At 45.5% G+C, this 24,945-nt stretch overlaps 1 protein-coding gene and 1 pseudogene across 3 annotated transcripts in view; both read left to right on the plus strand.

Moving 5' to 3' along the window:
• TTLL4 (tubulin tyrosine ligase like 4) overlaps window positions 1–3,471 on the plus strand; it is a 35,898-nt gene extending 32,427 nt beyond the window's left edge. For all 3 annotated transcript variants that reach the window (XM_046018913.1, XM_046018912.1, XM_046018914.1), the window contains 5 exons: window positions 936–1,038; window positions 1,636–1,846; window positions 1,990–2,060; window positions 2,449–2,534; window positions 2,945–3,471. In XM_046018913.1, coding sequence (XP_045874869.1) covers window positions 936–1,038; window positions 1,636–1,846; window positions 1,990–2,060; window positions 2,449–2,534; window positions 2,945–3,203 — 730 coding nt within the window. In that variant the 3' untranslated portion in view covers window positions 3,204–3,471. The remainder of the gene's footprint in view (window positions 1–935; window positions 1,039–1,635; window positions 1,847–1,989; window positions 2,061–2,448; window positions 2,535–2,944) is intronic.
• An 8,645-nt stretch (window positions 3,472–12,116) lies between these two features.
• On the plus strand, window positions 12,117–12,742 carry LOC123950683 (annotated as a pseudogene).
• The last annotated feature ends 12,203 nt before the right edge of the window (window positions 12,743–24,945 follow it).

The raw sequence follows: 24,945 nt of genomic DNA on the forward strand, positions 1-24,945 counted from the left end.
GCGTGTGCACAGTAGTGGTGGTGCCAGGGCTGGAAGCAGGGCAGGGAGTCCTGGAGTGTGCCCGGGTTGCACAGCCAGTGCCGAGTGTCGTGCCCGCACGACAAACAGCAAGGGGAAAAGAAAGGGGAAAAAGAGGGAGAGTCCCGGGGGGAAGGGAATGCGAAGAACACGCGAGGGACACCAGGCCGATTGACGCAAGTGACAAAGTTCTTTATTAAGCACATACTCTTATAATCTGTTTCATAAGTGATTACCATAGCATATTTCTGTTTCATAAGTGATTACCACAGCATTTTTGCGCAAAGATGAGACATGTCTCATGTACAGGATGTGTCAGTCATAATTATAGAAAATGCAGCTGCAGGGTAGACCGCAAGGTCCACTTTCAGAATGACAGCAGAACATGGGAGAATAATCTTAAGGCAAACAACAGGGCCTTAACGAGCCCAGGGGATTAGCCATGAGTGCCCTCCGACCGAGGACCAGGGAGCCTTTGCTATCACCTGCTCAACTCACTCTAGGAGAGCCGCTCACAACAGCCGAGCTGCCCACCAAATCCGACCGAACTCACGCACGCAGCGGTCCTTCCCGACTCCTCTTTTCTTACCAGCCTGTGAGGGCGCCTTGAACTCTTCTAGTTACTCTGTGCTGCTTGCTCTTCGGTGCTCAGGCTGCTTGCGTAGAGTGCATTGCTGTCCCATCTGCGCAAGTAACAGGTGTCTGTCCCAGCATCTTTGTCTTGTCTCGAGACGGGGGTGACTCCCTCCAACAAACCACTTAACCTTGGTGCCCCAGTGAGTCCCCTGACCCCAGCCAAGAGTTGTCTTCCTCCTCCAGCTACGCTAAGGGTCCTGAGAGGTATGCTCTTTTCACGTGTCCTCAGGATGCGAAGCTGCTGACCTTACCCTTTGTTTCTCTTCCATCCACCGCGTTAGCCTGCCCAGCTCCCCCAGGGATAAGTGTCGAGTGGCCCCAGAGCATTTCACTGCACAGAAGATGAAGAAAGCCTATTATCTGACCCAGAAAATTCCTGATCAGGTAGGAGATTACCCTCCACCCCCAAGTGCCAACAGAAAGTTTCCCTGGTGAGACATTTGGGAGCCCAAGGCAAGCAGTTTTCCCTCTCTCCAAGACAGGGTTTCCTAACCCAGCTTCAGGGTCCCTTGGCGTGCAGGGATCTGCTGGTCTGTGCGTGGTTCCAGGAGAGAGTTGACGGCCTTTACCACATGGCCAACCACTGCTCCTCACCCGATGCTGTTGTAACCATCCCCTGTTGTCTGAGCTATGGACCCTTTGGGTTTCTTCCTTTGAGGTGCACTGAGCCCCAGGGGAGCTCGCTGTGTTCTTGGAGTAGATGAGAGTAGTAGTCCGAAGGCAGCTGCTGGGTCTCAGTTGCTAGATTCTGATCTTGACTCCATCCAGCAAACCTCTTAAAACCTCTGTGCTCTGGAGTATCTTCTCTAGACAGCAGAACGCCGCAGGCCTGGGAACAGACGGGGTCCCGAGCTGACCCACTAGTCAGCCTCCGTGTTGCCTTAGAGGTCCTGCAGCCTTAGGACCTCAGAGCGGAGCTCACTGTACCCTCCCACCCAACCTCCTGTTACACCCTCTTCCTCTCCGTTCCTTGGGTCTTAGGACTTCTATGCATCTGTGCTGGACGTCCTGACGCCAGATGACGTACGGATTCTGGTTGAGATGGAGGATGAGTTTTCTCGCCGTGGGCAATTTGAACGAATTTTTCCTTCTCGAATCTCCTCTCGCTATCTCCGCTTTTTTGAGCAGCCACGATATTTCAACATTCTCACCACCCAGTGGGAACAGAAGTACCACGGCAACAAGCTCAAAGGTGATGGATCCTCCCTGCCCGCAGGCGGCCGTGTGTAGTGAGTGATTAAATCCTAGTAGGCCAAGAAATGGGCCTCCCTGACAAGAAGAGTCCACCAATTGATTGCACCCTCTTAAGTCCCACCCCTGCTCATCTTGTCCTAGGAGTAGATCTGCTTCGAAGTTGGTGCTACAAAGGGTTTCACACAGGGGCCATCTCGGATTCTGCTCCAGTGGTGAGTGACGCCATTGCGGGGCCGGGGGGCACCTCCAGATAGCAGCCTCGGCCCTGCAGCCTAAGAGCACAGCATGGGTTGGTTGTAGGTCCAGACCCTCTCACTTCTCCCCTGTCTCTGTGCCTCCAGACCCTTCCCTTTCAGGGGAATAATGGCCTCCAGGATTCCCTGGGTGCCTTTCTTTCAAGGGTCAGAGTGCTTTGTAGCCTCAACTTCTGGTCCGAATCTGGAGAAAACGGAGATTTTTGTCCCACATGGGGCCCATGCCTGAAGGGTAGGGAAGAGGCGAGCCCCATAATCACTCAGGTGGAGCCGGGAGAGAGTCCCAGGACCCTGAGCACTCCCTCCTGACTGGCCCTTTTGGCCTCACTGCTTCCTTTGCTTTTAGTGGTCTCTCCCAACATCACTTCTGACCATCCCGAAGGGTGATGTGGCACTCAGTGCGCTCTCCAAGTCCGAGACCGGCAAGCTGGGGTGAGTGCTGTCTGGGCGAGGCACAGGTGCTGGCTGTGAGTTCAGGGAGTTTTCTTCTTCCTCTCCTCCCAGATGATGAGCTCAGCGTTCTCCACTGGGGGCTGGGGGTGGGAGCGCAGCCACCGTCTCTGCCTGGTGGCTCCCCGTGTGCCCGGCGCAGCTGAGCTGGAGTGTGGCTCAGCTGTGCCCGCCGCCTGCGGGCTCCTTGAGGCCTCCTCTCACGTGTTCACATTTGCACCAAGCTCTCCGCCTTCAGACAAAGAAGATGTGTTTTGTGGTTCTGTCTCCATCTAGTCATGGTGTATAGCCCCGGAAGGCTGGAAATGCCTGTCTGGACTCTGAAGGCACGTCACAGGCTAAAGTCCCAGCTACACAGCCACCTCAGCCATTTCTTTCCCCGCCTGTTTCAGGAAACACAGCTTCTCCGAGGGAAGCATACCGCTCTCTGAAGACGGGACCATCCCTAAGCCCAAGAAGACCCAAACTGACCTTTTTCCTCTCCCCGGGAAACCCAGCTCTTCCAAGGACCTTGAGGACACCAGCAAAGAGCCCAGCCCCTCCACCCAGATGCTACCTCTGATGAAGTACTCTGGGCAGACCTCGAGACTCTCTGCTTCCCCCACCTCCCAGTCAACCGGTGACTCACTCCTGGCTGCCGCGAGCTTGTGACTGTCCTCTCTCCACTAGCCCCCACCCAGGAGCACCGGTGTTAGCTACCTCATGGGAACCGGCCGGCCGGCCAGCCAGCCTGAGCCCCAGCCCCTTCCTCAAAAGTATTTTTTTGAAGTGGTTGAATTGCAGAGATGGGTATCTGGAGGGATGGAGGGTGGTGGGAATGGGGAGAAGGTGAGGAAGGTTCACTGGCTGGTACCACTTATCTCTGCAGAGAAGCCACTGATGGCCACTCAGCCTTATAAAGCAGGGTTTGGTTTCTAACTTCACAGAGCCGTGTGTGGTTTGGTTTCGACCTTGGTGTGGTGAGAAGTTACAGCTCTAGAGGGGGAAACGTACCAAACACATTTGGGTCTAAAGTCCTTTGCCTGTAACTGAGGCGGTCCCTCCAAAGGTCCTTACCTCCTCAGGTCTCCCCTCTCGGTCCCCGCACCCCATACCCTGTCCGAAGGAGCCACTTTGAGAACCCTTCAGACTTCCTCAGTAGATAGGCAGGGTGAGGCCACACGCGATAAACCCATTTCCTGTCGTCCTGGTCCGGGGTTTCACTTCTTTCATATACCCAGTGGCTAGCAGTCCTGAGCCTTCCTGTTCTGACCTCATGTCACTACCTGTTCAGCCTTCTGGACTTCTCTCTCATGGATGGTAGTTCTTAGAGCACTGTGAGGTGAGAGGTCTCGTGAGCTTTGCAAACCTCCTGTGGCCCCAGTGAAGAGCCCAGATAATCAGTGGCTGTGGTCTGTGTCCATGCATCGAAGGATACAATCCAGGGGAGGGCAGCAGGAGCTGCGATTTCCCCAAAACACAGAGGGCATCTTGGGTTCTGCTTACCCCCTTCGCGGTCTCTGATCAACAGGGTCTGGCTCACAGGTCACAAGGGTACGCAGAGTCTGGTGGCACGGCAGGTGGATTTCAGGAGCAGTCACCCCTGTAGGATGGCCTTCTGGTCAGATCGCTGATGAAATTCTTGTAGTCTTACCTGAATCTGCCTCCCTCCCCAGAAGTCAGTAAAATGGCGAGTGTGGGATGAGTGTTGACTGGGTGAACCGTGCCTATGAGGAACACGGGCGCCCGAATCAGGAGGTGTGCTCCTCTCCAGGAGCAGAGTGGCGTCTGGGGGAAGCACGCGGGGTGATAGTGCAGATCAGAAAGGTGCTTTTCCCCCCAAATTGTGCCCGTCCTCGGCCCTGCACCTCCTAGTAGCTACTGGCTCCCTCCCTGGCCCTGTGGTCTCTGGTTCCTAGCAGCTGTGCCCAGTGAGCAGCCACCTGGCCCTGGGCTCTCTACCATCATTCTCTCCAAGTTTTGGAAGGACGATTACCCTGCTTCATGGCTCCTGGAGTTCTATGTGGCAAGTTGGGATGGAGCCATGGAAAAGCCACCTAGAGGCCTGCCTGGGTTCAAGGCCACCCAGTAGATGCTATGCTGACCGGTGTGAAGGCCATGTTGACAATTGTGAAGAAAGCTTGGTGGCAACGTCCTGGGGTAGCACCTGCCACTCGGCAGGAAGGACATCAGAGTCGGGCCCAGCAGAGAGGCCCTGGCAGGCTGGCTAAATCCCTGACGACAAGATTGGAGCCAGCTCCCTCGTCTGACCCACGGGCAGCACCCTAGTGCCATGTCAGACCCAGTGACAAGGGCAGGACGTGTGGCCTTCCTCACAAAGCGAGCCCCCTGCTCCAGTATTTTCGGGGTGGCTGGTCCGGCCAGCCGCACTGGTTTACTCCTTGGAAAGCCACTGCAGGTCTTCGGCCCGCCATCTGAGGGTCCCCAGATGGCATCCCTGTAACAAGAGGGGACCGGCGTTGAGGCAGCATGGGCATGGGGGATAGAGGGAGGGCTTAGTTAAGTAAGTAATGAAAATAAGTGTCCTTGGTGGTTTAGAGCATGTTTGTGCAGACATTATTTTTCATTTCCATCCCATCACAGCATCTGAACCTGTGCATGTTTTGCTGGATGGGAAAAAGGAATGGGGTTTATATTCCCTCTTCATCCTTGAGAGAAAATTGGACCTTGCTAGAGCATTCAGCGCACATGTTTAGCAGTGAATACCCATGGTATAAGGTATTCAGCTAAATAAGGACTTTGGGGGAATTCATGAAATTTTTCCAAAGTTTAACTTTGGAACTATAGTAGGGTAAATGTCAGAACGTGTCTGCTGTTTTTCTAAGTTGATAACTCGCACCCAGTCCCTTTTTGGAGACCAGGGAGAAATACAGGGTATTTCTGGATCAGTGGAGTAGGGATCCGGGGTGGGGGCACACAGGGTGCTCCCTATTCCCGTTCACTTCAGGTTCACTCAGGATTGATCAGAAACTAATTTAGAATGAATACTACTGAAGAGGTGGCCTTTTGATAGGAAGAGAGCAGGGACCTTGTAGTCTGACTTTGGGTTCTAATCCCAGTTCTGCTGTGTGACCTTGCACATGCCATCTAACTTTTTAAAGCCAGGTGTTTAAGATTTAATTTATTTCAGAGAGAGCGTGTGAGTTTGGGGGAGAGGCAGGAGGCAGAGGGAAAGAGAATCTCAAGCAGACTCCACACCGGGCGTGGAGCCTGATGCAGGGCTCATTCCCACTACTCTGAGATCACCACCCAAGCCGAAGTCAAGAGTTTGATGCCCAAGCGACTGAGCTACCCAGGCACCCCTTAAGTCAGGTATTTTAAATAACAAGAAAATAATACCTACATTGCAGGGCTGTGAAAATTAAGCAAAGCATGGTAAAAGTACGTAGTATGTAAAGGGAACTTAATACATGGTTACTGCTTTCTCCATTTGCTGTCCAAGCTCTGTTCTTTGGCTAGGGGAAGGCAGGCATGAAATGGAAAGCCCTTTCCACAAGGGAAGTGAAGCAGCTGAGACATTTAGAGGGGAGGAAAGCCAAGACAGGCTCCATATTACCTCATCACCCTCCACACAAATACTGCCAGCATTATTCAGTCTACTGTTTTACTCTTCATTGGGGGTTTCTTTGGTTAATATTTTACAGAATACTTGTGGCGCCTGGGTGGCTCAGTTGGTTAAACGTCTGCCTTCAGCTCAGGTCATGATCCCAGGGTTTGGGGATTGAGCGCAGCATTGGGCTCCCTGCTCCGTGGGAAGCGTGCTTCTTCCTCTCCCTCCTCCTGCTCCCCCTGCTTGTGCCTCTCTCACTCTCTCTCTCTCTCCATCAAATAAATAAAATTTAAAATACATATATTTTACAGAACACAAATTCCGTGGGACAGGAAACACATTAAGCATTGCAAGTATGTGAACTGAGTGCAATTATTCCATCCTATTCCAAGAGAAATCCCCTTTCTGATAGAAAAAGGAGAGCAAGGGAGCTCTGGGGACCTGGTGGCTGGGAGGGGAAGAGCAGGGTCCTTGAACTGGAGCCAGAACCAAAGAACATGCACAACATGCTGTGCCAAGGGACAGTTGTTACAGGTGCATTCCTAAACTTTTGGGCTATTCATTAAGGACAACCGTCCCTAAAACCAAGAGCAAACAGTACATGGGTTGCTCCTAGGCCGGTGAAGGATGTGGATAACCCAGCCCATGGTAAATACCTCCACATCCCTGTCAGCTGAATTAGTTGAATAAGGGAATCACCAAAGGCAGCGGGGCGGGGGTGGGGGGGACCTCCCCATCTCCTTTCCTCTGCATTTACCCTTTAAGACAAGATTAGGGATGCCTGGTGGCTCAGTTGGTTAAGCAACTAACTGCCTTTGGCTCAGGTCATGATCCTGGAGTCCTGGGATCCGTCCACGTCAGGCTCCCTGCTCTGCAGGGAGTCTGCTTCTCCCTCTGACCTTCTCCCTCTTACGCTCTCTTTCTCTGAAATTAATTAATTAATTAATTAAATCTTTAAAAAAATTAAGATTAAGCTGTGTACTTAACTGATTGAATCCCCCAACTGGTTTTCAGAGACTTTTCAGAGATGTGTAGCTGAGGGACCACTGTTGCATGCCTTTTGGGATTCTGACCCAGCCTGTCAGACCTTCCAGGCCTTTGGACCCTGCCCCTACCCCAACCTGAGCTGAGTTTGCATCCTTGTTAATGTCCAGGGATCGATAGATGCTCTTCTGACATGACCTTTCATCAGCTTCGGAGCAATGAAAGCTGGAAGCATTGGCAGGTTTCCTACAAAAATGAAAGCACACAAGAAGGATCGATACTTTCTAAAACTGATTTGTGCCTTTGTTACAATGGACACAGAACGCTAGGGACTGTCACTAGAAAAGCTAACACAAATTTGAAAACCTTTTTTCTCTCTGTGCTTCAGTTAGTGAAGTGGGGAGACCAAAGCATACTTCATAGGATAGTTATGAGGTTCTAGGGGTGCCTGGCTGGCTCAGAAGAATATGTGACTCTTGATCTCGGGGTCATGAATTCAAGCCCCACATGGGGTGTAGAGGTTATTTAAATAAAACTTAAAAAAATAGGGGTGCCTGGGAGGCTCAGTGGATTAAAGCCTCTGCCTTCGGCCCAGGTCATGAACTCAGGGTCCTGGGATCGAGCCCCACATTGGGCTCTCTGCTCAGCAGAGAGCCTGCTTCCACCCACCCCTGCCTGCCTCTCTGCCTCCTTGTGATCTCTGTCAAATAAATGAATAAAATCTTTAAAAAAATATATTCTAAAATAAGATACCACTGCCCAAAACACTTCTTCCATGAAGTAACAGTAACAGCATGTTACTGTTTCATCGGTTCTACAATACTGTTACAATAGCATGATGCTATTATAAAACAAATCAAATGTACTCTAATTCTATTCATGAGATACCAAACCTGATAATTTCATCAAGATAATTAGCTCAGAAAGATGGGACCCTTTAACATTAGCTGTCAGGAAAGTGCATTTAAAACCCTAATGAGGAAGGTTCAGTGATTTGGTATATATGCCTTAGGAGGAGCCAGTGGGATGAAGCTACCATCTAGGATTAAAACTGAACCTCTAAGTCAGAATGTTATTGAGGCCAAATGAGAGGGCATCTTACAGGGGCACTCTGGGCAGCATCCTGAGTGGAGAGCCACTCCTCCAGAGTTGCAGGTGTGGCTGGAAAGGGAGCCTCATCCTTGCACGCCGGGCAAGGCACGTTCAAGGAGAACCTCGGGTTAAACTATTTGTAGAGGACCCGCTTCTGGGTCTAGGTTGCTGTGTAGCTGAGCAGTTCCCTCCTTGGGATCTACTGAAAGTTAGCCCTTGACATAAGGGAGTGGGGGTGGGAAGGAGGCAAAACAAAAGAAAACCAAAATACAGGGAAAACTACAAGGAGACACCACTTACACAGTAGGGCGGTTCACATGAGAAAGGCTGAAAATACAGAGCAACCGGGATGCATACATTGCTGGTGGAAATGCAAAATGGTACATCAGGAAACAGCTTGATAGTTTCCTCTAAAGTGAAACATACTCTGTAGGAGTGAATTGCTGGGTCATATGCTAATATGCTATATTAGTATATGACCATGCTATATTAGCATATGACCCAGCAACTCACTCCTGCACGCAAATGTTCATAGCAGCCGTATTCGTAGTAGCAAACACTTGGAAATGACCCAAATATCCAACAACTACTGAGTAAACAAACTGTGACGTATCTGTTCAATACTATCTGGTATAAAAAGTAAATAAACTGGGTGGCCTGGGAGGCTCAGTCAGTTAAGCACCTGACTCTTGACTTTGGCTCAGGTCATGATCTCTGGCGCCTGAGATCGAGGCCTGCATAGGCTCTGTGCTGGGTGTGGAGCCTACATAGGATTCTCTCTCTCCCTCTCCCTCTGCCTTCCCCCACTCCCTGTCCTGGCATACACACTTACATTCTTTCTCTCTCACTCTCTCTCTCAAAAAAAAATAAATAAATAAACTGATACATGCAACAATATGGAGGAATCTTAAGAGCATTGTGCTAAGTCAAAGAAGCCAGAAACAAAGAACTATGTATGGTTTTTAAAAATATTTTTATTTATTTATTCATTTATTTGAGAGAGAGAGAGAGCTCAAGAAGGAAGAAGGTCAGAGGGAGAAGCAGACTCTTCTCTGAGTGGGGAGCCTGACACGGGGCTCAATCGCATGACTCCAGGATCATGACTTGAGCCGAAGGCAGCCCCCCAACCAACTGAGCCACCCAGGTGCCCCAGAACTCTATATGTTATGATTCCACTTATATAACATTATAGAAAAGGCAAACTGCCTTGTAGCAGTTACAGACTTTAGAAATCGATGGGAAGTCCTGACCCGAAGGAAGGATGGATGGTGAAGCCAAAAAGAGTAAAAAATATTAGAAGATGGACAAATGTGACAGTGAATTCATCATATGGTCGAAGGTAACTTAACAGTTATAAAGTGACAATTAAATGATTTAGAAATGATTTTTAGTGGGTTTTCCCCCCATATAAGGTATTTCCTACACATTGTCCCTCATTGAAAACAATGAAATACATAGTACATGGCCAAATAAAAATTTCTGCCAGTTGTCAAAAGAAATTTCCAACACCATTATTGGACGATTTGTGGCACATCCCCAGATTTCTGGGTTTTCCTTTTCTTTCTTTTGTCTTAAGATGTATTTCAGGAGCACTTGGGTGGTGCAGTCCATTAAGCAGCTGACTCTTGGTTTCGGCTTAGGTCATGATCTCATGGTTGTGGGATTAAGCCCCGCATCAGGCTCTACTCTCAGCCTGGAGTCCACTAAAGATTTTCTCCCTCTCCCTCCCCTTCTGTTTCTCCTCCTGTTCTCGTGTGTGTGCTCTCTCTCTCCAAAATAAATAAAATCTTTAAAAATAAAGATCTATTTTATTCATACTACTCTAAATAAAGCGGCCTCCTTTTACTGTAAATATAGACCATTTATAAAATGACCTACATTTATACTTATAGGTTTCCTACGGATTACATAGCCACAATATAACCCCAGAGATGCAGCTGTAAAAAAAAAAAAAGAAAGAAAGAAAGGAGAGACTTCATAAAATGGAGTCTAGAAGTTCGAACTGCAAATGAGATTTTATTTTATTTATATGGGAAGCCAAATTCAAGACCAGGGTTATCCATTATACCAATCAACCCATAGCTAATTAATTCTTTGGAGATATCTGTAGTATCTTAAATTCTACGGAGATACCGTAGTATCTCCTTAAAGAGAGTTGTCAACTCCCATCTAACATCTATCTTGACAACTCTCTCCCCTAATACTAGAGATGGTAAACCAACTCCTCAGTATAAAAGATAACATATGCTGGGAGTCAAGAGCAATTTTTAAGGGAGACAGCAATCAAGAATGTTCCCTAATTTAAAATCAATGTGGTTGTTTCCAACCAAGATAAAGTAACATGGACTAGATTTGCCCTCCCCATGGAACAACTAAAAAATGGACAAAATGTGAAATAATGATTTTCAGATACTGGACCTCAGGCAGCTTAGGACAGTGACCTGAGAGATGGGAAACAAAAAATATGATTCCTGCAGTTGCCCCAGCTTACTACCTATAGAGAGTTTCTAGGCCAAGGCTCGGGGATCTGGACCCCAGGTGGAGCTTGGCAGAGTCCCTGAGCTAAAGAAGGGGAACTAGGAGTCGGGAGGCCAGGAATTCACAGGTGAATTCCCAAAGAAGAGCGCTCCCCACAAGAGAGGGACAGGGAGAGGGCTCAGGAGAACTACAGCAGGTCCCTTTTGAGCCTTTGGCTGAATTCTGATCAGCACATGCATGAGAAAAGCCTGAGAGTGACTAAGGGAACAATCCTCAGAACTCGTATAGGGACATGGGGCGCCTGGGTGGCTCAGTGGATTGAAGCCTCTGCCTTCTGCTCAGGTCATGATCCCAGGGTCCTGGGATCGAGCCCTGCATCGGGCTCTCTGCTCAGCAGGGAGCTTGTTTCCTCCTCTCTCTTTCTGCCTGACTCTCTGCCTACTTGTGATCTCTGCCTGTCAAATACATTAAAAAAAAAAAATCTTTAAAAAAAAACTTTTAAAAAAGAACTTGTATAGGGACAGGAATAGATTGTGTTCCCCCTAAAGTAGAAAAATGTATAATTCATGGGACTTCAGATGGAACATTCAGAGGGTTTCACCTTGATAGTGGAGAAAAATTAGTCCTAAAGTCTGTTCTAATCCCACCTAACAGAATTTGAAATCTACATGGTTGAAATCATTTATTTCCCATCTTTGGAGATGATTGACTTTCCATCTGGTCCCTCAATAAATATGTATTAAATAACTGTGAAGTTGACTAGAGATTTTACTTTGTCTAGATTTTGGCATCCAACTCCCCAGTTATACAAATGCGAGAGGAGACTTGGGTGAGAACATCACAGAGGTGGACTAAGGTGTATCATTTGTCGGGGAGCCAGAATATTATGTCCCCTTCAAGATCCTTCCAGCTGAACTAAGAATCAACCTAACGGTGTTCCTCCTGGGAATCCAAACTGCCATGGAAATTCTGGAAGACAGGCAGAACGAGATATATATGTCATCCTGAACTAAGGAGAAGGGGATTGGGGTCTGGGGTTTCAGAGGGAAGGAATGCAATTCACAGGGCAGTGAGCAGGACAAATGTGGGTAATTGGATGTTTTCACTGCCATACAGATGGGTCACTCAGATAAACTTATCTTGGGTAATAACCATTATTTTGGGAAAGACCCCCAATTTAAATTCTTCTAAGTAGTTAAGGGAAGGGCCAAAGTCTCTGCTGAGACTGCAGCATCTTAATTGCCTTCAGCTTGAAATAATCTTCATGCCAGAGTGACCCATCTCAGGGCACCCTGCCCAGGGTCCCTCCACACTCGATTTCTCCCCTATCTTGCTTGTGTTCCATTTAGCAGCAGATGAATCCGAGATAAAGCTAAAATATCGAATGTCCCCGCAAGTGTTTAGAGCATGCGATGGTGACTCTTTCTCATGGCACCTCGGAGGCCGGAGGCTGCTTTAGGATGAAACGGAACATCTCTTTCCCAGTTACTGGCTGCCAGAGACTCATTGAAATGGGTGAGGAATGTAAACTTCCTACCTTTTATGAGATGTGTACGACCACGGAAGTCACTGCCGATGATCCTGGTGATGAATGGAAGGTTTTGTGGTCTGGAGCAAGGGCAGCAATGGCAAACAAGGCTTCCCCACAGAGCAGGCGCTCTTGACCCATGACCGCCTCCACCTGCTGCTGGGTAAGGGGCATTCCTGCTACGGACCAAGGAGGACGGGAGAAAGAAACACAAATCTGTTCAGGGTTTCATTCTGGATGACAATCTCAGGCTTCTCAACTTGGTCATTGCAAAAAAAAAAAAAAAAAAAAAAAAAAAAGCAGAGAAGGATATTCCTGAACTCACTGATGATAGAACTGTGCCTTGTCGCCCGGGACCCAGAAGACCCAGCAGAAACCACAAACCTCTCTGAAGAAACAAAGTACTGAGAAAAATAGGAAGAGGTTGCACAAGATGCTCAACTTTTGGCAAAGAGAACGAAGAAAGGCAAAGAAAAGCACCAGGAACATGTTGCCAAGAGACAGGGGCCGTCCTCTCTGACAGCTTCGACTTCCAAGTCTGAGTTCAGTCAAAAATGAGATTTTTGTTTAGGGGCACCTGGGTGGCTCAGTGGGTTAAAGCCTCTGCCTTTGGCTCGGGTCATGATCCCAGGGTCTTGGGATCGAGCCCGCATCGGGCTCTCTGCTCAGCAGGGAGCCTGCTTCCTTCTCTCTCTCTCTCTCTGCCTGCCTCTGTACTTACTTGTGATCTCTGCCTGTCAAATAAATAAATAAATAAAATCTTTTAAAAAATGAGATTTAAAAAAAAAACATGATTTTATTTATTTATTTGAGAGAGAGAGAATGAGAAGGGGGAGGGTCAGAGAGAGAACCAGACTCCCCACTGAGCAGGGATGCAGGACTCGATCTTGGGACTCCAGGATCATGACCTGAGCTGAAGCCAAAGCTGAGCGACCCAGACACCCAAGATTTTTCTAACAGTAACAAATAAATAAGATCAGACATCAGATCTCAACAAAACAAAACAAACAAAAACAAACAAAATGCCCGAAAACCAAAAAGCAGGTTTGTGACAACAGCACCAGGAACTGTTTATTTCCTCATTTTGAACAGACAATATGCCCATTGTTTGGTAGCATCACGGCACCCTTGTTATACAATGATCCACAAAACGTCATTCAGGCATTGCTCCTCCCAGAGACTATGCTGGTGATCTTTCCACCCATGGCATTTGCTCCCAGCTCATTGTTGCTGTTCATCAACTGTGAATCTGAGAAACTCAGTCATGCTGTTGGAATTGTAAGTTAGTCCTTCAAGGCTGGTCTCATAAAACTTCTGTTGAGGGGCGCCTGGGTGGCTCAGTGGGTTAAGCCGCTGCCTTCAGCTCAGGTCATGATCTCGGGGTCCTGGGATCGAGTCCCACGTCAGGCTCTCTGCTCAACGGAGAGCCTGCTTCCCTTCCTCTCTCTCTTCCTGCCTCTCTTGTGATTTCTCTCTGTCAAATAAATAAATCTTTAAAAAAAAAAAAACAACAAACCTCTAATCCCATGCTTTAAAAAAAAACAAAAAACAAACAAAAAAAAACTTCTGTTGAAATTGTGGGTTTGGAAATGGAAGCTGGTTCTTTGGTTTTATTCTTAACCTCTCATTTACTCTAATGAGTACCCTCTGTCAAGGGTCCAGCCAAACCCTCTACCACCCTTCCAATCATCTGCAAATGCTCTAACAAGCTTCTAGATTGAGGAGTCTTGGGGGTACAGATTATACGCACAGGCAGGGGCACGGGCATAGAATCTGGCTTCTCTGTGGAGTGTCATGCCTAATGTCCCACTTAGCTCCTATCTGACTTCAGTGCTGGCCTGAGCTGGGTCTCTTTCTTTCTCTCTCTCCTTCCCTTCTTTCCCTTTCTTCCCTCCCTTCCTCCCTCCATAATTATTTGATGGTGGGAAAATTTATGTAACATCACACTGGCCATTTTCACCATTTGAAATGTACAACTCCATAGCATTAATAACTTTGTTATTAATTTTTTAAAGATTTTATATATTTATTTGGCAGAGACACAGCGAGAGAGGGAACACAGCAGAGAGAGTAGGAGAGGGAGAAGCAGGCCTCCCGTGGAGCAGGGAGCCCAATGTGGGGCTCAATCCCACGACCCCAGGATGATGACCTGAGCTGAAGGCAGACGCTTAATGACTGAGCCACCCAGGCGCCCCTGCTATTAATTTTGTTACATAATTTTGATCACTACCACTTTGTTACTTAATTATGATCACTACTTCCTGCCAAATATTTCATCACCCCCAACAGATGGCTAATGTGGGAGGCTGTTTTTTCCAGAGGGAACTTGCCACAGTTTCTTCGGGAACACATGTAATTCCACAACTGGGCTTGCCATTCTTCCATTAAGAATTGGAGTCTGATTTCCCCCACCAGGAATCTGGGAGAGCATGTCACCCCTCTGACTAAAGAGCAAGGCAAACGTCTGAAGCAAGGTAATAAAAGATCAGGCGGCTTCTGCCTTATTCTTTGGAACCTTCCTGGTTGCAGCCCTGAGCAGCCATGGGGTAAGTCCTACTACCCCGAAGCTGCTTTGCTACAGGGAAGCAAGCCACGCAGAAAAGCCATGTGAGGACAGTCTGAAAGACAATCCTTGTCCCTGAGTCATCGGGCATTTCCAGATTCTTCCAGCCCTCGGCCTTTGAATCTCTCAGACTGAGGTCTCAGATACCATAGACGAGAAACAAGCCATTCCCGCGGTGCCCACTTCGGAGTCCCCTGTCTCACAGGATCTGTGCCCATAACACAGCCGTTGTCAGTTTAAGTCGCTGAGTGTTTGGACAACTTGTTACGCAACCGTAGTGGAAGTCTAATACAAATTGGTTTTAATGCCTAATGCTAGTTGTGGTAGCACAGGTGAGCTCCACTTACCCCTCCCCGCCTCTCGCATTATTATTGCGATACTGTGACTTACGAGATATACCTAGTCTTGCAGATGACCAAAATATATTTCTCATATACACTTGGTCTTTGTCCATGGTTCCTGGCTCACAGCTCTCAAGGCCCTAGGAATTTCCTGAGCAATAAGAACAATGGGAGAATCTTTTGCTATAATATTTGCTCTCTGGTCCTCAGTTCCTGAAACCACTCCAGAGCCGTAAAGGTGCAATGTGCATAGTGTGATTGCTTGCTTTCTTTCTTTCTTTCTTTCTTTTTTTTTTAAGATTTTATTTATTTATTTGACAGAGAGGCAGAGAGCACAAGTAGGGGAAGCAGCAGGCAGAGGAAGAGGGAGAAGCAGACTCTCCACGGAGCAGGGAGCATGAACCGGGATTTGATCCCAGGACACTGGGATCATGACCTGAGCCCAGCACAGCCACTTAACGACTGAGACACACAGATGCCCACATCTTATGTTTCTAATGAGCCCCTTTCCACCCTAGCTGGGTTTACATTCATAAGGTAACTTTGGAAACACCTAAGAACGGAGGCTAGTTGCTAGGGGAGCCAACCATGAATAGAGGATTGGAATTTTCAGTCCCCACCCCTGATTTCCAGGGAGGTTGACTCAATCACCAGCGGCCAATGACTTAATCAACATGCCTCTGTAATGAAGCCTCCAGAAAAAACCCAAAGGATGGGGTTCAGAGAGCTTCCAGTTTGGGGAACCAGAAGGCTTCCACATAGCCACCATCCTGGGCCCAAAGTCCATGGGGACAGAGGCTCCTTTGTTCTGGACATTGTCCTATGTTTCTCTTCATCTGGAGGTTGGTTTATCTCCTTTAAAATTCTTTGTAATAAACTAGCATCCTAGTGAGTAATTGGGTTTCTTGAGTTCTGGGAACTGCTCTAGCAAATTAATCAAAGCCCCAAAGCTGGGACCCTCTGATTTAGAGCAGAGATAAAAACCTGCACTTGGGACGGGCATTTGAAGTCTAAGGACGTGGTCACAGGAACCTCCAAACTGCTGCTGGGTGGTCAGAAGCCCAGATCACCTGGGCTCGAGTTCAGCATCTGTAGGGGTGGGCGGCAGTCTTGTGGGACTGAGCCCCTCACATACGGAACCTGATGCTGTCTCCCGGGCCATAGTGTCAGAATCGAGCTGAGCTGTAGGACACCCAGCTGGTGTCCAAGCACCACGTGGTGGTGTCCCCTCCCAACTCCCCATCCCCCCAACTCATTGGAATTAGGTGAGCAGAACCTCTTGGTTTTTGTTTTTTAAAGATTTTATTTATTTATTTGACAGAGAGAAAGAGAAATCACAAATAGGCAGAGAGGCAGGCAGAGAGAGGGGGAAGCAGGCTTCCCGTTGAGCAGAGAGACTGATGTGGGACTTGATCCCAGGACCCTGAGATCATGACCTGAGCTGAAGGCAGAGGCTTTAACCCACTGAGCCACCCAGGCACCCCAAATCTCTTGTTTAAAATTACATTTTAGGGGACGCCTTGCTGGCTCAGACGGTTAAGGATCTGCCTTTGGCTCAGGTCATGATCCCAGTGATCCCAGGGTCCTGGGTTCGAGCCCCAATTCATGCTTCCTGCTCAGCAGGGAGTCTGCTTCTCTCTCCATAGGCTACTCCCCCTGCTTCTGCTCTCTTACACTCTCTATCATATAAATAACAATTTAAAAATAAAATAAAATTACATTTTAATTCTATATATATCATAAGACTGCTGAAAGCAATACTCTGCTTTTTGGAGGCTTTTCTTCTTTGTTTTTCAATCTCACACTTTGCCACCTTAGAATCTGGCAAATATCCCGGGGAGAAACTAGCTGTGTGCTGGGAGTCCCCTCTAAGCTCTGCCAACATTCTTTCTAGCTTCTCTGTCCCGCCTAGGTGGCTCTCCTTGAAATTAAAGCCTGGACTTTCAACCTCCAGCCTGTTTCCAGAATTTCCAAATGCTCCCAGCATGAAAATACCTGTAGGGATCAGCTAGACATTCTTTCCCCTCAGTGGCTTCATCCCTCTGGACCTGCTACTTGAAATGTGGTCTGCAGGCCAGAGGTCTTGTGGTGACCTGGGAGCTTGTTAGAGATGGAGAGTTCCAGCCCTCCTCCAGGCCTCCTGAATCAATACTTCCTATCCATTGTGAACAGAGCCCTGGCTATAGATTAAACACGACACCCTGGTAAATGACAATAATGGTAATCATTACTCGAGTTATGAACTTTACTTATATTATCTTTCATCCTCACAACAGCCCTGTCAGTTTGGTATGCATTATTCTTATTTAATTCTTGAGAACTGAGGCTCATTCAAGGGGTTATGTAACTTGCCCAGAGTCTCCTAACTTGTAAGTAACAAAGCCAGGACTGTGCGTCCATTACAACCCACATGCTTTACTGTCCTGAATATTTTTATCTTATGCAAAAAAATTCATTTAAAAAATTAAGACAGCACACAGAAAAGTATAAAGAATAAAAGTCACATATAATTTACCACCACTCTTAATTTTGGCATGTGTATTTCCAATTGTGTGTGTGTGAGAGAGAGAGGGAGGGAGGGAGAGTTGAATTGTTGAAATGGTTTTGTAACTTGTTTTTGTTTCTTCTTAATGAAACATTGTGAGCATTTTAATACAACCCTTGCTCTTTTCTCCATATCATGCTGCCTCTTGTTTCAATAAACTCTTTTGTGTCAGGATTCGAAGCCCCATTCAAGTGTCAGAATATAACAACACTCCCAGTGGCTCCCTTTTGCGTGGGGGGCCCTCCCCCAAGAAGGGAGCAGAGGCTGGGGTGTTTCATGTCCTTCTTTTTTGGGAAAGACCTACCAGCAGAGAAGAAAAGAGTCATTTATTTGTTTGCAAAAAATTTCAAGTTTAGATGTGTGATGAAATATTTAGAAAAAAACACATACTTGGTTCCTGAGAGCCAGAATGTCCTGCTCTGAAGAGCCGACGAGTTCCTTGGGGTGGCAGAAAGGGAGGCACTGGCGAGGAGGTCTGGTGGAAGGAAGTCAGTACAGAGCATTGTAGAAAGCAAGATGGAGTCGCTCGCGTCAAGCAGAGGCCTGAGTCAAGCAGTGGTGCGGCAGCTGAGGGCACTGCGGTTCAGACCAGTTCTGGTGGAGAGCCACCTCTGCTGACGACACACCCACAACTGAGAATGAGCCGAAACAGAGCAGGTCTGCAAAGGCCAGACGCTGCCTAAATTTATGTCTGACCATGTCAGGAAGACGTCTGCAGCCAAAGGCTGTGCCCCACTGATCTCTGAACAGAACCGAGATCCTCCACAGCTTGGACACAATAAGCAGCAAGTGATGAGAGTGGACCCGGCTGGACCTTCGCCTTATCTCGGGCCTTATCTCAGGGGCGGCTCAGACCGGCTGCACTTCTGATTCATTAACTTCCTCCACCTGATCTATCTTGTTTGTTGTGTGAGTTGCTTGGTACCTTGCCTGACTTTTTTTTTTTTTTTTTTTTTTAAAGGAGGCTCCCCACCCATGGTGGGGCTTGAACTCGTGATCCTGAGATCAGGAACTGAGCTGAGATCAAGAGTCAAGCACTTGGGACACATGGGTGGCTCAGGAAGCTGAGCATCTGCTTTGGGCTCAGGTCATGATCTTGGGGCGGGGGAGGGGGTTAGTCCTGGTATCAAGCCGGGGATCTGGCTCTCTGCTCAGCACGGAATCTGCTTCTCCCTCTTCCTCCGCCCACCACCCCCCACCCCCAGGCTTGAGATCTCCCTTTCTCTCTCTCTCAGGTGAATAAATGAATAAGTAAAATCCTTAAGAAAAAAAAAAAAGTCTGGCACTTAACCAACTGAGCCACCTAGGTGCCCCTCTTTGTGTAACTTCTTAGAAATCAAATTAAGCATGTGGTGAGATGTCATTGAGTTTGGAATCCTGAACCTACTACTCATGTTAACCTTCCTTTGTGACTGAATGAAACTGACATAGTGGAAAGACACAGCTCATGTGCAGGTCTACACAGCATGCTCATGACAAGCATTCACAGTCACTGCAACTCCCACTTTTGGAATTCTGGGCTCTGATTTTATTAGCTATATGACTTGGGCAGATTCTTTTTAATCTCTACCCCCTCTGCTTTCTGAAGCAGGGAGCCTGCTTCCTCCTCTCTCTCTGCCTGCCTCTCTGACTACTTGTGATCTCTCTCTCTGTCAAATAAATAAATAAAAATCTTAAAAAAGAAAGAAAGAAAGAAAGAAAGAAAGAAAGAAAGAAAGAAAGAAAGAAAGAAAGCTGTTCGAGAAGCATCTGAAGCACAGGGTCCTGAACGTCTAGGCTACCAGCTGCCTACCCTTGGGCAACTTGAGGGAGAACATTTGATTCTCCTATGTAGCAGTTCCCTTCTGGAAATGTCCTTTTGCTCAAGGAACATAGATTGTCTGCTCTGTTGGGCTTGTGAATGCTGAGAGAGAGAGCAGCACAACGTGGAAGGGTGTGTCCCTTCCCACCTCCTCCCGGTCTCCAGTGAAGATGAAGGGTCACCCCTGGGCAAGCTGTAACCCTGAGTTGCAGGTGGTCATTGCAATCTCAGAGCATGACCCAGGGACAGCGCCTGAAAGCTACACGACACCAAAGCGATGTTCTGCTGGGAAATGAAAGATCAAATCTGCTGAGTCTTATAAGTTAAAGGTTCCTGCGGCCAGATGCGCGATGGGGGCACTTGGCAGACTCCCGAGCTATTGTATAAAAAAAGATGTTGGAGTAATTAGATGTTATTTAATTTAATGATGCTGGAATAATTAGATATGTTAACACCCTAGTTTACTCCACAAATGAAAACTAATTCCAGATGGACTAGATTGCTCATTGTGAGAAAAAAAAATATGGCATATTTTTATATATATCATGGCATATAAAAAACAAAACTATCAAACATAAGGTAAAATATATGAACTTTTTTCTGCTAACACTCTTGGGGTAGTCCCAAGCAAGATATGAAACCAAGAGGTCATAAAAGGAAAAAAATGCCAGGCTGGACCCCACAGAAATGAAGAAAAGATACCTTACATGCAACCAAGATAGAAGGAACAGATCACCAGGAGAAAACACTTGTAATATATAACAGATAAAGGTTAATCTCCCTAAATAGGAAAAGAACACCAAGAGACTAATAAGAAAGACAAAAAACAAAACAAACAAACAAACAAACAAAAACCAAAACCAAAAAAAAAAAAAAAAAAAACCAAACACAAACCCAAAAAACCCAACAGGAAAAAGATTAAAGGATGTAATTAAGGACTTTATAGAAAAATAGAAATGGTCATTAAGTATATATATTTTAGAAACCCTGAGCCTTTATAATATTTTATAGAATTAAAGACATTAAATCATGATCACATTAAAGAATCAGTATGACTCTTTTCACCTATAGGTGAAAAAGACTTGTAAATCCAGAGTAAGGTCTAGAAGAGTATGTGCTAAACCCTGAGCAGTGCTTCATTCTGAGGGAATATAACTGACCAAGCAGAGCAGGGGTCTTTTGTTTTGTTTCTTTTTACTCACTGTTCATGTGGTGAGATTATGGGTGATTTTGACTGTGGGGATATTTTGCTGTACAGTTTAATTCCTTTGCAAGCTGTGCGAACATAAATATACTACTTTCAGGGTTTTGTCAAGTTTCTGTTTATTGTAGTTTTCAAAATCTCAAAAAAAAGTATGAGTGAATTAGGAGAATCAGGCCAGTTTTTACCTACTCTCACATCTCAAGTTTTTCTTAGCAGGGGAGGGGCAGGAGGAGAGGGGGAGAGAATCTTAAGCAGACTCCAAGACCTTGAGTTCATGCCTGAGCTGAAATGAGGAGTAGGATCTGAGCCTCCCAGGTACTCCTAAGACCAATTTTTTTTTTTAAGATTTTATTTATTTATTTGACAGACAGAGATCACAAGTGGGCAGAGAGGCAGGCAGAGAGAGAGGGAGGAAGCAGGCTCCCTGCTAATCAGAGAGCCCAATGTGGGGCTCAGTCCCAGGACCCTGAGATCATGACCTGAGCTGAAGGCAGAGGCTTTAACCCACTGAGCCACCCACGCACCCCGCCCCTCAGACCAATTTTTATTCACACTCTTTATCCTTGTACTTAATTCATGGATATCTTTAATTATACATTTTCCCCAACATACTTCTTTCTAGATATCCCCCCACAACTGAAAATAGAAAAGGAAAAAAAAAAAAAAAGGAAGAAGGAAAGAAAGAAAAAAAAGTGGCACCATGTACATACGGATTTAATTATTTTAATACATTATCATTGCTTTCACTAAAGTTTTGGCACTGGTGAGGACCAAAGTCACCAAGATAATAGATAGCCAGACATCACTTTGGGAAACAAGTTTTCAGAAAGGTCAAAAAGAAATGTCCTTGCTATGTGACTTTTGAATAAGCCACTTGAAAAGAAGTCAATATTACATGCACATATTACATAACTAAAGAATCCAAAAGAGCACACTGGAAAGTTGTGTCCCTGACACCTTTGCTCCTGAGGCATGTACTATAAAAAATAGTGATATCTTGTATATCCTTCCAGAGATGGTCTACCCACGGGCAAATGTTGGCATAATTATAGGGTAGCCTACCGTAACACGGGTTTGTCTCTTGCTTTTACTTGAAAAGATATATCTTACAAATTGTTGTATATCAGTATCTATAAAGTTGTATCATTGTTTTCAGTGATATGTAAATGCAAATGATTTCAGTCTGTGGATTAACCATAATTTATCTCATCATTCCCCTACTGATAGGCGTTATGTTGTTTTCAATATTTTATTGGTTCAAGCAATGTTGTAATAAATATCCTTCTGTATTTGTAATTTTGCCAGTAGGATTACTGCTTCATAAGGTAGGTGTGTTTTAAATTTTGACTGCTCTGCAGTAATTTCTATTCCTTTGAGCCACGATTAAGAGTCTGTTTCCCATACAAATCAAAACCACAATGAGATATCACCTCACACCAGTCAGAATGGCTAAAATTAACAAGTCAGGAAATGACAGATGCTGGCGAGGATGCGGAGAAAGGGGAACACTCCTCCACTGTTGGTGGGAATGCAAGCTGGTGCAACCACTCTGGAAAACAGCATGGAGGTTCCTCAAAATGTTGAAAATAGAACTACCCTATGACCCAGCAATTGCACTACTGGGTATTTACCCTAAAGATACAAACATAGTGATCCGAAGGGGCACGTGTACCCGAATGTTTATAGCAGCAATGTCTACAATAGCCAAACTATGGAAAGAACCTAGATGTCCATCAACAGATGAATGGATAAAGAAGATGTGGTATATATACACAATGGAATACTATGCAGCCATCAAAAGAAACGAAATCTTGCCATTTGCGACGACGTGGATGGAACTAGAGCGTATCATGCTTAGTGAAATAAGTCAATCGGAGAAAGACAACTATCATATGATCTCCCTGATATGAGGACATGGAGAAGCAACATGGGGGGGTTAGGGGGATAGGAGAAGAATAAATGAAACAAGATGGGATTGGGAGGGAGACAAACCATAAATGACTCTTAATCTCACAAAACAAACTGGGGGTTGCTGGGGGGAGGTGGGATTGGGAGAGGGGGAGGGGGCTATGGACATTGGGGAGGGGAGGTGAACCATAAGAGACTATGGACTCTGAAAAACAACCTGAGGGTTTTGAAGGGTCAGGGGTGGGAGGTTGGGGGAACAGGTGGTGGGTAATAGGGAGGGCACGTTTTGCATGGAGCACTGGGTGTTGTGCAAAAACAATGAATACTGTTACGCTGAAAAAAATAAATAAAATGAAAAAAAAAAAAAAGAGTCTGTTTCCCTGTATCTTCAGCTACATAGGATAGAAAGCTTTTGACCTTTGCCAAGCTTATAGGTGAAAAGTGGTCTCTTAGGTAGTTTTGATTTGTCTTTCTTTCATTGCAAGTGAGCATTTTTGTATATGTTTAAGGCCATTTATATTTCCTCTCTTCTAAATTGTCTATTTATTATGTCTTAATTTTATTCAATTTCATTTATTTCATTTTTATAAAAATAATTTTTGCTATTTAAAGATTCTCTTGCTGGGTAACGAAAAAAACCCAGCTACATGGTATTTATGAGAGATACTTCTAAATCAAAATAACTTAGAATAACTGAAAATAGAGGGATGAATAAAGATATATCGAACACCTGGATAAAAAAATGAAGCAGGAGTAACAATATTAAAACCAAACAAACTAAATCCAAAGCAATTTAATATTTCAGATTTATGAGAGGTGCTATGTATCAAGAATATATAATAATCATGAACAGTTCATGAATCTAACAACGGATTTCAAAATATAAAACAAAAACGGTCAGAAATATAAGAAAATTTGATGAACTCATAAATACATACTATTTTGGGAATACTTAAATATACCTCTCTCAGAAGTTAACAAATCAAGTAAACAAAAGTAAATAAGGTTATAGAAGATCTAAATAATAAAATTAAGTTAATAAACAGAAAATATATCTTTTTTAAAAACATATGAAATGTTCAGAAAAAGAAACAATTATGAGACTATAAAAGCATTTAGATAATTCATAAAAGCAGAACATATACACTCTGACCACAATGTAATAACTATAAATCAATAATAAAAGAATGGGGAACTTTCAAAACAGAAAACAGAACTGCAACTATTTACAAGAAAATAAAATCACCTTTCTGCATGACTCTTCAATTAAAAAGAGAATCTAAATGGAAATTATAAACATGAATGACAATAAGAGAGAATGTGTACTGAATCTTAATGGAATGGCCTACACAGTAACATGAAAATTCAGTACAGCATTAAAAGTATTTATCGGAAAATCAGAAAATTTTACTAAGTAGTCAGTTTTTAAAAAAGGTTTAAAAAATACAAAATATCAAGAAAATTAATTCGGGGGAAAGAATAAAGATAAAAATATACATCAGATTTCTATTTCTTTTTTTGGTAAGATTTTATTTATTTAAGATTTTATTTATTTATTTGACAGACAGATCACAAGTAGGCAGAGAGGCAGGCAGAGAGAGGGGGAAGCAGGTTCCCCGCTGAGCAGAGAGCCTGATGCGGGGCTGGATCCCAGGACCCTGAGGTCATGACCTGAGCTGAAGACAGAGGCTTAACCCACTGAGCCACCCAGGCGCCCTCTACTCCTGTTAATACTGGACTCTCCTTCTAAGGAGAACCAGGAAAGCTGTATGACTACAAATACATCGAGCATTTACTTGAAGCATAAGTATCCACGAACACAACAAGGTAATGTACAATAGAACCAGAAGACCCAGAGACAAGTTAGGCATTAGGTACCATGTTCTGATTAGTGGTATTTCCCATTTTCTTTTCTTCTTCTTCTTCCTCTTTTTTTTCTTTTTTTACTTTTGTGGGGTTTTTGGTTTGTTTTTCTTTTAAAGAGTTTATTTACTTACAATGAGAGAGAGAGAGAGAGAGAGAAATCACGAGGGCGGGGGGGGGGGTGGCGGGCAGAGGAGCAGACTCTCCACTGAGCAGGGAGCCTGATGCGGGACTCGATCCGAGCACCCTGGGATCACGACCTGAGCCAAAGGCAGCCTCTTAACCACCTGAGCCACCCAGGCGCCCTCCCAGATTTGCTAGAGGAAGCTGAGTGGTTTAGCCTCACAGGGCTGAGTGAAGAAACGCTGGCATCCATCATCTCTTAACCCAGCTCTGGGTTGGGATCCTAAAGGCTTAAGAACTGGACTAGACTTGCTTTCTTTCTTTTTTTTTTTTCTTTAATTATTTTTTATTTTTTGACAGAGAGAGAGATCACAAGTAGGCAGAGAGAGGAAGGGAAACAGGCTCCCCAGTGA

This window comes from Meles meles, chromosome 9, assembly GCF_922984935.1.
Source record: "Meles meles chromosome 9, mMelMel3.1 paternal haplotype, whole genome shotgun sequence".
NCBI classification, from domain to species: domain Eukaryota; kingdom Metazoa; phylum Chordata; class Mammalia; order Carnivora; family Mustelidae; genus Meles; species Meles meles.